This window comes from Mesoplodon densirostris, chromosome 6 (genome assembly GCF_025265405.1).
Source record: "Mesoplodon densirostris isolate mMesDen1 chromosome 6, mMesDen1 primary haplotype, whole genome shotgun sequence".
NCBI classification, from domain to species: Eukaryota; Metazoa; Chordata; class Mammalia; order Artiodactyla; family Ziphiidae; genus Mesoplodon; species Mesoplodon densirostris.
In genome coordinates this window covers 71302622-71314978 of record NC_082666.1, presented here as the reverse complement: position 1 = coordinate 71314978, position 12357 = coordinate 71302622, and the positions used below count along the sequence as shown (strand labels likewise).

The following is a 12357-nucleotide window of genomic DNA, read 5'->3' as shown; positions in this document are numbered from 1 at the left end:
CCAAAATTATCTAAAAAGATACTGTCACTTATAAGGCAGTTTCATGGTATAAATCTTGAGAAACTTTGTAGCTGCTTACAAAATTTATCTCTTTAAAATTAGAGAATGTAAGGATTGTGTTGTTATTTTAATTTTTATAAAAAGCAATCATCTTATATTTAGCATATGTAAAGTGGAGTAATTGTCCATAAATACAATACATAAAGCAGGTTGCTCCATGAGTTTAACGTTGTAAAATACTGATAATCTATTCTAATTTCACAATATCTTTACTGTCATATATGATAGTCTATTATATTCAATTATCAAATCAAAATGCATATATTTTTTATATTTACTGTATTTGCCCAGCACAGTATGAGGGCTAAATATCAGGGAGTCTATGCTATAACCCTGCTTCAAGAAATTTATCTTTTGGAAAAACAAAAATAGAGTATACCAAAAAATACTAAATCGAGCATTGTTTATTACCCAGTATATCCAGTGTAAGCAAATATTGACAATAAGAGAAGGGATTACAATTATTAAGAAAGGTCCTTTGGAGTAGGAAGCACTTGAGACTGACTGGAGATAATGAGTCAATTTTATAAAAATGGTTCTAAGTTGGTTGAATATGTTTATAAGAAGCAGTTCAAAAAATAGATGGTTGAGCAAGTTCGTAATAGAGCACATAAGACAAACATTGAAAAACTGAAAAATATTAAAATTGCCATATTAGACATCATTAACAAATACAGTAGAGGCACAATAGGTAGTCACCTTTGCTTATGGAATGGGGTCAGAGTTAGGGAGGACTTCACAGAAAACGTGGAAATTGAACTGAGTTTTAAGGATTGAATAAAAAGTACATTGCTCAAAAGGAAAGGATGTACATTCTGTAGAGAGACAGCACATACAGTTATCAAGGCATGAAACAGCATGGCATTTGCTTGAAAATTTTTAAGTCACCTAATGTAGCTAGAGCATGGGTTGTATGTTGAGAGTGGCAGGAGTTGAGGTTGGGGATGGAGGCAGAAGCCAGCTCATGGAAGGCCTTATATGCTAAAATAGTTTTAGACTTTATTATGTAAATGGTGGAAAGCTGTTAAGGATGGTATTATTATTGTTTATTATTATTGCTTTCTTCCCTGCCTTTCAATAAAATAACTCTTAAGCCATTTCTGTAGGCTAGGCACTTGTAATTAGATGCCTTTTTGAGGAAGCAAACACCTCTCTCACCTTATGCTGGTATTCATGGTTCAAATGTCTAAGTGTTCTTTTGGTTGTTTTGTGATATCATTTTTGTCACAGTAATCACTATTATGTCCATTGTGATTTTTCCTTCCCTCTCTTTATAATTAAACTTACATAGAGAGAAAACGTCATTGAATATAAGCACTGTTTGATTACAAAAAATGAGAATGGAGAATACAACCTCAGTGGTACAAAGAAGAACTTCAGTAATCTTAAAGATCTTTTGAATTGCTATCAGATGGAAACTGTTCGCTCAGACAGTATAATTTTCCAGTTTACTAAATGCTGTCCCCCAAAGCCAAAAGGTAAAATAGATTTCTAGTTATTTTTAAAATATTGGCCATGGATGGTGTATATGGTGGGAGATATTTTCAGCATGTTGATTTCAAAAGAAATAGGAAAGAAGAAGCTCGAAAAACAAATTAATTTTTTCCTGATATGTTGTACAGGCATCCTCTAATAGAATTGTTCAGTTTGGTTTGTGTTTTCTAGAAGTGACTTAAAGTTTTGTAATTCTAAAATGTACTTAAAAAAATAATAATTTCATGGTATCAATAAGCCACTTATTTATTGAACTGAAAGACCTCAGTACCAAATTCTCATGTTATTCTAAGTAAAAACTTTAAGATTCTTTTAGAATTTTAATTTCTTTTAAATTATCTTTTAAAATAAAAATAGTAAGGTTGGAAATCCTTTGAAGTAACAGGCATATTAAAATTATTATTAAAATTCCTGAAAAATTATACTAGTTAAGGAAGGGATTATAATTTTGAATATATAAAATAACTGGTTAGAGTACATCAAAGTTCAATGAATAAACTACTAAAATAATTTTCTATGAAAAAAAATGAATAAAAGGCTGTTAAGCATTTCTTGTATATAGAACACATTTTATTTTATCCCTTTGGAGCAATTTATATCCTCAGTGTGTTTTGATTTTATATATATATATTTTTTTTCATTCATTCGGTCCTTTTTTTAAACAGATAAATCAAACCTTCTAGTCTTCAGAACCAATGGTATTTCTGATGTACCAACCTCACCAACATTACAGAGGCATAATAATGTGAACCAAATGGTGTTCCACAAAATCAGAAATGAAGATTTGATATTTGTAAGTCATTAGATGCTGATTATTGTCTTTTTGTCTTTTTAAAACAACTGTTTTCTTCATTTTCTACCCCACATTACATTCATATGACATTTGGAACTATTTTATTATAACCTATGTTATAAAAATTGTATAGCAATTCACATATTTTTATTTCTTGTGAAAATGTGATACCGAACTTAAGTTAATTATTTTAAGAATGGAATTGTATTCTCTTTTCAGGAATTAAAAAAATTTTAATAAATTAAAAATTAAAAGTCTTCCTCTAAAAAAGTATCTTAATTCTCAAGTTCTCAAGAAAGTAAGGGAAGTTCAAAGAAGGTACTGAAAACAAAGTAGTACATAAGAGCTGATGTTTGGCAACAGAACGTTTTGGGGGATCAGGATTACCAGGACCCTCACGTAAATACATCCTCAGTGAAAAATACATGGATTGTGAAAAATTTACCTGCTAGCAAAAAGAGAAGAGTGTTGTCTGTTTTAGTTGAGCTCTTAGTTATGAAAAAGTCTGTCCTGAGAATTTGTAATTATAAACTTTTGAGTTTGGGTTTCTTTATATCACCTGCATGGTTTGAGAAACCCTAAGCCAATAAATTAAATTAAAATAACAAGTGGTATTCCCCTAGTAACACTCTGTGGTGGTTGGCAGAGCAAATATAAAATCTTTTTGGAAGAATATACTCTTAATCTAGGCCACCCAAGGCTCCCACAGTTAAAATGACTCCAAACATGAGCTTTTAGTTGAAAATTTTAAAACATACAGAGAAATAATCCCAGATTAAGCAAGAGTCAGAAGACTGACAAATATCAAATTATACTCCAAGAGCTTCATATAACAGACTTTTCAGATAGAGATTATAAAATACATATGTGTGTGTGTGTGTATGTTTAAAAATAAAAAAGGAGTTGAAAACATGGGAAAAACCAAGACATCAAAACAGCCCAAAAAGACTTGGGGGGGGAAGTATAGAAATGAAAAATATACTCATTGACATTTAAAAAATGAACAAATTAAAAAGCAGATTACTCATAATTGAAGAGAGAACTAGTGAATTGAAAGTTAGATCTGAAAATTATTCAAAGGCAGCAGAGAGGGAGAAAGAAATGGAAGTTATGAAACAGAACTTAAGGGACATGGAGAGTAGAATGAGAAAAACCAACTGATGTCTGAGTTCCTTAAGGAGACAATAGATAGAATTATCCAGAATTATAAAGATACGAATCCTTATGTGAGTAACAAGAAGCAGAGAGTTGCCAGGTAACCTGACTAACGTTACAAAACTAATAATAATAGATTGCAGGCAGCCCTGCTTCAGAGTGCAGTCTTTCAACAATTATTCTGTAAGGATATGCAAGAAGTACTAGTGGATTTTTTAAGACTGTTTGTCATTGCACATATTTCCTAATTCCCACTTCTTTCTCCATCTTTATTCATTCTTTCTTTCCATTTTTTTCTGTTAAAGCATGAAAGCCTTGGCCAAGGAACTTTTACCAAAATTTTTAAAGGTGTAAGAAGAGAAGTAGGAGACTATGGTCAACTGCATGAAACAGAAGTTCTTTTAAAAGTTCTAGATAAAGCACATAGAAACTATTCAGAGGTTTGTATATTCCTTTTGTCGTTCATGTAGTTTATGATATTTAAAGATATGCTTTCATATGTACACAACACATTCATGTATGCAGCTTTTCAAAATTGTAATTTTTAAAAGTATATATATCAAGGACCTTTCTGAGGATGTATTCTGGTGGGTCTAAAAAATATGAAATTTTTTCATAATAACTAATTTCCAAACTAAATATTAAGCATTGTGTTATGTGTATTATTACATCTTTGCATATACTAAAGCAGTGGCTTTTAAATTTGGCTCCCCAGAGCTTCATGGGTTTCCTCTATAATTTCATCTACTTAAAAAAAGTTTGAAAGGCAGTGTACGTGAGGAACACTCTAGGTGAAATGTTGTTACCTCTGGGCATCATCCAAAGATGCTAGCCAGCAGAAACCCAGCTGCCAGTTGTCAAAGCTCTTAGTATAGTACGATATCACCAAACATGATGTAACAAACATTTATGATACTTAAAATGTCTTAAAGGATGTTAGTAGAAGATAATGTGAAACATAGAAGCCAAAGAGTTGTTCTAATCCAGAACACCACAGTGTTGGTGATTGTGATCTTCAACAGCCATACCCAGAAGTTCAAGGCAAAGTTTAGTTGAGTTAGAGTGATGTTAATACCATGCCAGTCTCCTGACATAGTTGTTACAGCAATCATTCTTAATTTTTTAGGAAGTGTTGCTTGAAGCTCCCATCCATTTACTGCAGTCCCACATCACTGTCTTTGGTGTCTGTCTCTCTTCGTACCTCTGTTCTCTATTCTAGGTGCTGTGGGTCTAAGCCTGTTAATCTTGCATCATTCATGTTGCCCTGTACCAACCACTATTGCTCTTTCACATTGCTGTCTGCTTGAACCAAGCTTACTCAAGGTTTTCCTGAGAATGAACTCTAACATCAAGGTTGATGGCAGTTGTAAGTCCATCTGAAGGGACCAAAGCACATTGTAACCTTATCTGTAGTCCTGCTAATAGGAGAAAGTGCATTTCTCTTATGGCAGAGAGAATCTTTCTGAACTATGAATGCTTTTAGACACAAAAAATAATTCTTTTGCATCTTTTGTATATTTTTCTTTTCCTTAGTCTTTCTTTGAAGCAGCAAGCATGATGAGCCAGCTTTCTCACAAACATCTGGTTTTAAATTATGGAGTATGTGTCTGTGGAGAGGAGAGTAAGTAAAACGACTGGCTTCCTTATGTTAATGTTACGCCTTTCTCAGAACATCCATTTTTATTTATATAGAAAATTCAATTTCAGGATAATAGATATCAATATAAACTATAATTTAACAGGAATTAAATATTGTTGAAACCAAAAACGCTGTGGAACTGTTCAGTTATATCTTCTTAAAAAGGAAACCAATGAATGAAATTAAAATGCAGTAAACATTTAATATGGCTTATGTTAAAATGCCAGAACAGTAGAGTATTCTAGTAAACAAAAACAACCTTTTCTGTTGACCATAGCAATACAGATTATGGCTGGTTCAACATAACATTGTAATAACTGGCCATTTCAGTACAGATCTCTTTGAAATTATTAAGACAAAGCATATAAATGTTAGATTGAATTGTAATGGAACTGACTGAAATGATTGGATGTTGATATAGATATAATTTATGGCTAAATTTAAACTGTTCATAAAAACTCTCAAAAGTTTACATTCAGAAATTACTTACGTAATTAATTTTCCATTAGTAATGTAGTTTAAGTATGCATCCATACTTATATAACATTTTTTCATGTTTTTGAAAATTGATAGTCTTTTCAGAGGCAATAGTTTTCAAATCTGTTCTGCAGAGGTATCTCAGGGGACTGATGAAATGGGAGTAAATCTAAATGCAGAGTGGAGAGTTCTGCCCCTCACCGCCAACTAAAGTGGTTCTGTATTTCTCTTTTTTATTTATTGATGTTTCCCATAATTTTTCATCTAGGGGAAAAAAAGAATATACTTCTTTACAAAGTTTGAAAACAATGTTTTAGAGCAAATAATCCCAGATCTTACATTTGATTTTATACTTATTTCATTGATTCTGTGATACATTTTTTTCACATTAAAAATATCTGAAATTAGGAAATGTGATATAATTGATGGCATTTCATAATTTAATTGGCAATTTTTAAAATTTTATGACACATAATAATGGGACATATGACAGTCAGTGGTATCTCTGAAATATGGTATGTCTTACATGCCACATTAAAAAGTTTTACTAAGCTCTTGCTCATTGTAACTCTTAGGTCTTTTTTTTGACACTTGCCCTGATGTAAATTTCCCTGCAGTCAGTTCTTTATTATTGACATGTTGACTGTTCTCCAAATTAACTATAGGCAGCAAAACTTTCATAACATTTGTTTTAGTTACCCAGCAAGGTCCAAAGGTAATTTTGTCACCAAAAGTGGTTGTATATCATATGAAAACTAATTTTAATATTAGATGAAGCGGAACCAAAATTTGGGATTCGATCTACATACATCTACATATTATTATACATAATGTACAATTATATATAATATTGTGTTTATATGTAATTGTTTAGACTTTACCTCTTTCTGTTGTGAATAAACTAAAACCCCAATATACATTTTATATAGCTGTTATCCTTTCTTTAAATTAGTGAATTTTACGTAGTTTAATCTCTTTACCTATAATACCACATATAACTATAAATATAATTATAAAAGTTTAAAATTATATATATTTTACTGTACTGTACTTGAGCCTTATTATTATCATTATATTTTAATGCAGATATTCTGGTTCAGGAGTTTGTAAAATTTGGATCACTAGATATATATCTGAAAAAGAATAAAAATTCTATAAATATATTATGGAAACTTGAAGTGGCTAAACAGCTGGCATGGGCCATGCATTTTCTAGTAAGTAATTAGTATATTCTTTTGTCAAGTTACTGTTTTAGATTATGAAGCAATGTGAAAGGATCTTGACCTGGGACCAAGAAATAAATCTGTAAATGGATATTGAGTCATTTAAAATAATCTGTGTTAGTTGATGAAAGGGATTATTTTAGGTATATATTTATGTGAAATCAATTTTGAAAGAAATAGTTTTGTCATCCCATCAATCTCTTAGAACTGCTGATGGACAGTCTGTAGTTTGTGTATCTTGGCTTCAGAGAATTTAACGAAAAATTACCAAAAAAATGTTGTGCTAACTATGAATAGCAAAAAATCCCTGCAGAAAATACCTTGTTATGGTATTTGTGGGTAATTGGACATTATGTCCATTGAGAAAGCAGTTTTGCCAGAGAAGCAGAATACCAGAGGGCCAGCTAGTGATCAGATCCTTAAGAATGCACCTACTGAACAGAAACAGTATTTCTTGCTGTTAACTACCACCTACAAATATATACTATTTAAAATCTCAGCTTAATAAAGTGAACTGGCATTAAGTAGTTTTAAAAAGTATTCGTGGACTTCCCTGGTGGCACAGTGGTTGAGAACCCACCTGCCAATGCAGGGAACATGGGTTCAATCCCTGGTCCAGGAAGATCCCATATGCCCCGCGGAGCAACTAAGCCCGTGCCACACAACTACTGAGCCTGCGCTCTAGAGCCTGCGAGCCACAACTACTGAGCCCACGTGCCACAACTACTGAAGCCTGTGCGCCTAGAGCCTGTGCTCTGCAACAAGAGAAGCCACCGCAATGAGAAGCCCACTCACTGCAATGAAGAGTAGCCCCCGCTCACCACAACTAGAGAAAAGCCTGCGCACAGCAACGAAGACCCAACGCAGCCAAAAATAAATAAATAATTAATTTTTAAAAAAGTATTTGTTTCTTTGTGGGTATAGAGCATTGTTTCACTTAAAATGTAAAACATGAAGCACAGTGATGCCATAAAATTTCCTTTTATTTTCTCAAAGTGTGCCTCCAATTAATGTTTATTAATACTGTTTTCTTATTTTTACTTTTTAAATCCATTTTGGGGTCTTGGACATATTAAGTGCTCAAATTATTTGTGGATTAATATTTGAATGTATATGCATTTAACTTTAATAGGAAGAAAAAACCCTTATTCATGGGAATGTGTGCACCAAAAATATTCTTCTTATCAGAGAAGAAGACAGGAAGACAGGAAATCCTCCTTTCATCAAACTTAGTGACCCTGGCATTAGTATTACAGTTTTGCCAAAGGACAGTAAGTTCTACAGGGATCGAATTTAACTTTATTAAGCTTTGCTTGGAAAGAGGCATAAAGATCAGGCTGTTAATTTTTCTCAAATTCTATTTTATTGACATGTTCTTGATTAATAATAAAATTTAGTTACCATTTTTAGCAATCTAAATTAAGTTATAGTTACATCCTAGTCTCTGTTCCTCCTTTCTTATAAGCATGTTTCTACGTACTGTAAGGTGATTTTTTTAAAACAGTGTTAATCCCTAATTATATATGGAATATCGGATTTTATCCAGTTTTATTGTGAAATTTTAAAATATCATTCTTTGAGCCACAAGTAAATTTTTCTAAATTTTTCTTCCCTTTAGTCATTAAATAAAAATTTGAGAAGATATATTATCTAGTTTGAATTTTCTATTTAGTTTAATTATTCAGCTAATTATGACTTCTTAAAACTTTTGTGTTGATAACCTTCTCCTTAACACAATTAATTAAAGTAAAAATTTCAGTCAGATAGTTGAGAGGCATTCTTTTGATCCTAGTAGTGTTGTAATTGTATTTCATTACATTAGCTAATTTCTCTAATTGAATTTCTAAACTTAGAATCCAAATTTATCAGCTTTTGTACACTGATGCATGGTTTCCTATTTCAGCCAATAGTACTTAAACTTGGTGCCTTTATATGAAGTGAAGACAGAGACTGTAGGGCAGAAAATGTTATAGGATCTTAGTTAGATCTTATATTCAGGGGGACTTTACCCTTTGGAATGGGATGTGAAGAAAGAGAATATATGTTCATATGGTGAAGGAGAAAGGACTCTGTACTCTTTAAATCTCTTAATTATACAGCAAAAATTATTAATTATTAACATATATAAGAATTGTTTAATTGTGGGAACTCTTTAACCATACTTTGTTCCTATCATTTGAAAGTTCTGCAGGAGAGAATACCATGGGTACCACCTGAATGCATTGAAAATCCTAAACATCTAAATCTGGCAACAGACAAATGGAGTTTTGGTACCACTTTGTGGGAAATCTGCAGTGGAGGAGATAAGCCCCTGAGTGCTTTGGATTCTCAAAGAGTAAGTTCATGTAAACGGTGAAGTTGGAATTACCTTGTGATCCCTGATATTTTTTGCACATGATTTGATTTTCTTTAGCCCATTGTATGTAAAAAAGGTTGATACGGCATTTATAATTTATTATCAATATGTGGTTCTTTAATTATAGAAACTACAGTTTTATGAAAATAGGCACCAGCTTCCTGCACCAAAGTGGACAGAATTAGCAAATCTTATTAATAATTGTATGGATTACGAACCAGATTTTAGACCTTCTTTCAGAGCCATCATACGAGATCTTAATAGTTTGTTTACCCCAGGTATGTATTGATGGAGCAATCCTAATGAGTCTCCAGCTATCTTTCTATCTTTGTTATATTTAATAAATCCATACTAATTTTGTAATCCCCTCTGGACAGTTCCCTGATATCTTTTCAACCCTCTTAATTTCTTACGTTCATTTGACTTTTCCTACTTTATACATTTTCTGGTCTCATTGACTGTGAAGTATTTCCATTTTTAAAAAAGGCTTTTTCCCTTTTAATAACCTCAGTTTGCCAGTTAATGAGTAGTAAACTATAGAAGTTTATTTGACTTATTTGACTTTTTAAGAACAATTCTTTGTGTTTTTTAACTAGTTCTCATATATTCTGTAATTGATTAATTTTGTAAACATGAAGTAGATTTGTTTTTGTTCGTCCTCTTCTCCTTTAAAATACATAGCTAAATATACATGTGTCTGACCTATAAGTATTTCCTGTTCCAATACTATTTGCTGTTCTCACCACAAAAATCGGCATATAATCTTACTTTATAACTATTAAAACTACCTATTTTGGAAAGTATTCATTTATCCTTTGTAAAAATCTTTACTGAAAACATGTTAGATTATGGGTTATAATTCAAGGCTTCCATTAACATAATCAAAACTATTAGAGTTGCCCTGTATCGATTTGTATTTAGTATTTCTAACTCATTCTGATTATTTTGGTCAGCTTGAATATGTATTATTTTAACCTAGAGAATAGATTTGCCAGGTTATGGTAGAAATATTCTTTATTTCTCCAGATTACGAACTATTAACAGAAAATGACATGTTACCTAATATGAGAATAGGTGCCCTAGGGTTTTCTGGTGCTTTTGAAGACCGAGACCCTACACAATTTGAAGAGAGACACTTGAAATTTCTACAGCAACTTGGCAAGGTAAGATGTCAGAAGATTTTTAAATAGTTGAAATATAATCGTAAAACATTTTATTTAGGGAAAAAAAGGCTTAAGAGATTCTCTAAAGTTCACTTTCCACAAAATTTTAAAGACTGTTTGTATAACCAACAAGGATCTACTCTATACCACAGGGAACTCTGCTCAATATTATGTAACAACCTAAATGGGAAAATAATTTGAAAAAGAACAGACAAATGTATATGTATAACTGAATCACTTTACTCTACACCTGAAACTAACAAACATTGTTAATCAACTATACTCCAATATAAAATAAAAAGTTTAAAAAAGTGTTTGTAGAAAAAAGGTTTAGTTGTCAGATGTTGAAGAAATGCTGTGTTAAATAAACAGCTGTCTTTACTGAAGAACTTCTCAGAACCTTTAACATGTACTGTGCATTGAACATTTTCAAGAGAGATGGATAAATTAGGCAGTATTTTCCCCCAATTAATTTGACCATGAGACTCTTTCTTGGTAGAGGGCGCTTTGGTTATGAGATACAGAAAGGAACAATTAATTAAGCCTTTCCACCCATGTCTTTTTTCAGTCATCTCAGAGAGAAATAATTAATCTGCTTGTTCAAAGTCTAGATGTTGACAGTCTGTCCCTGCTGAAAGGTCACACAGTCATGCATAGCCTACATATTTTAAGTAAGACCAAGAAAACCTTAGTTCTTAGCAGGTCCAATCATAGTGGTAAAGCCCTCTTTCTTCCTCTAAGCTTGCTAGTATAGGGTTCTGTACCATGTAGCTTTATGAACTGGATTTTGGCTTGGATGTATTATGAAGGCCTCACTTAGGTATTGAATCTAAACTAAATGTTCTGATGCAGCTTTACCAGAGCTAAATATCAGGTGTTATATTATATATTGGCTTAGTTATATTAATACTTAGCTGTCATTCCTGGTTTGTAAAATAGTCTTGGGAATGTTTCAAAGTATGTAGCAATGACAAAAAAAAAGTATGTATTTGGGTGTATTAGTTATCTATTGCTGTGCAACAGATTACCCTAAAACGTAACAGCTGAAAACAAAAAAGCATTTATTATAACACAGGTTAGGCGAGTCAGGAATCTGGGTGGTTATAGCTCAAGGTCTCTCACTAGACTGTAATCAAGGTGTCAGCCAGGTCTTGCAGTCTCCTCTGAAGGCTTGACTAGGGGAAGGCTTACTTCCAAGCTTACCACATGGCTATTGACAAGGCCTCAGAATATCTGCTTCCAAGCTCACTTACACGGGCCTCTCCACAGGCTGCCTCACAACACGGGAGCTGAGAGCAAATACCCAAGATCGAAGCCATTGTCTTTTTATATCCTAGTCTCAGGAGTGGCATCTTATCACTCCTGCCATATTCTGTTCATTAAAAATGAGTTAATAAATCCAGCCTGCACTCAAGGGGAGGGGATTTTAAAAGAGCTTGAATGTCAGAATGTAGAGAACATTGGGAGATAATCACAGAAGCTGCCAACCACACAGGCTGACCTTGGCTTAAACAGCAGACATTCCTCATAATTCTAGAGGCTGAAAAGTCTAAGATCACGGTTCCGGTAGGGTTCAGTTTCTGGTGAGGGCTCTTTTCTTGGCTTGCACGTGACCACCTTCTCACTGTGTCCTTATATGGCAGAGAGAACTGGTGTCTCTTCCTCTTCTTATAAAGGCACCAGCCTATTGGATGAAGGACTCACCCTTATGACCTTATTTAATCTTTATCACCTCTTCACAGGCCTTATCTCCAAATACACTCACATTCAGGGTTAGGGCTTTATCATATGAATTTGGGGGAATGGGCATGGACATTCAGTCTGTAACATACCCTTATTCCATATAGCTCACTGACAGTGACATCAAAGGCTATATTGTGAAGAAAAAAAGTTCTTCCTGGAAGTTAGTGATAGAAATTTAGGAATTCCCTGGCATGTCCCTTGGCTTATCTTAAAAATTAATGTTAATGATTTGTTTAAATGCTTTTTTGAAGGTT

At 32.9% G+C, this 12357-nt stretch overlaps 1 protein-coding gene across 8 annotated transcripts in view; it reads left to right on the top strand.

The window, feature by feature from the left end:
• Positions 1-12357, top strand: part of JAK2 (Janus kinase 2) — a 263827-nt gene that overhangs the window by 232394 nt on the left and 19076 nt on the right. For all 8 annotated transcript variants that reach the window (XM_060102217.1, XM_060102215.1, XM_060102218.1 and 5 more), the window contains 9 exons: positions 1352-1538; positions 2220-2347; positions 3808-3942; positions 5036-5123; positions 6705-6832; positions 7974-8112; positions 9025-9176; positions 9325-9475; positions 10224-10360. In XM_060102217.1, the coding sequence (XP_059958200.1) occupies positions 1352-1538; positions 2220-2347; positions 3808-3942; positions 5036-5123; positions 6705-6832; positions 7974-8112; positions 9025-9176; positions 9325-9475; positions 10224-10360 (1245 nt within the window). The remainder of the gene's footprint in view (positions 1-1351; positions 1539-2219; positions 2348-3807; positions 3943-5035; positions 5124-6704; positions 6833-7973; positions 8113-9024; positions 9177-9324; positions 9476-10223; positions 10361-12357) is intronic.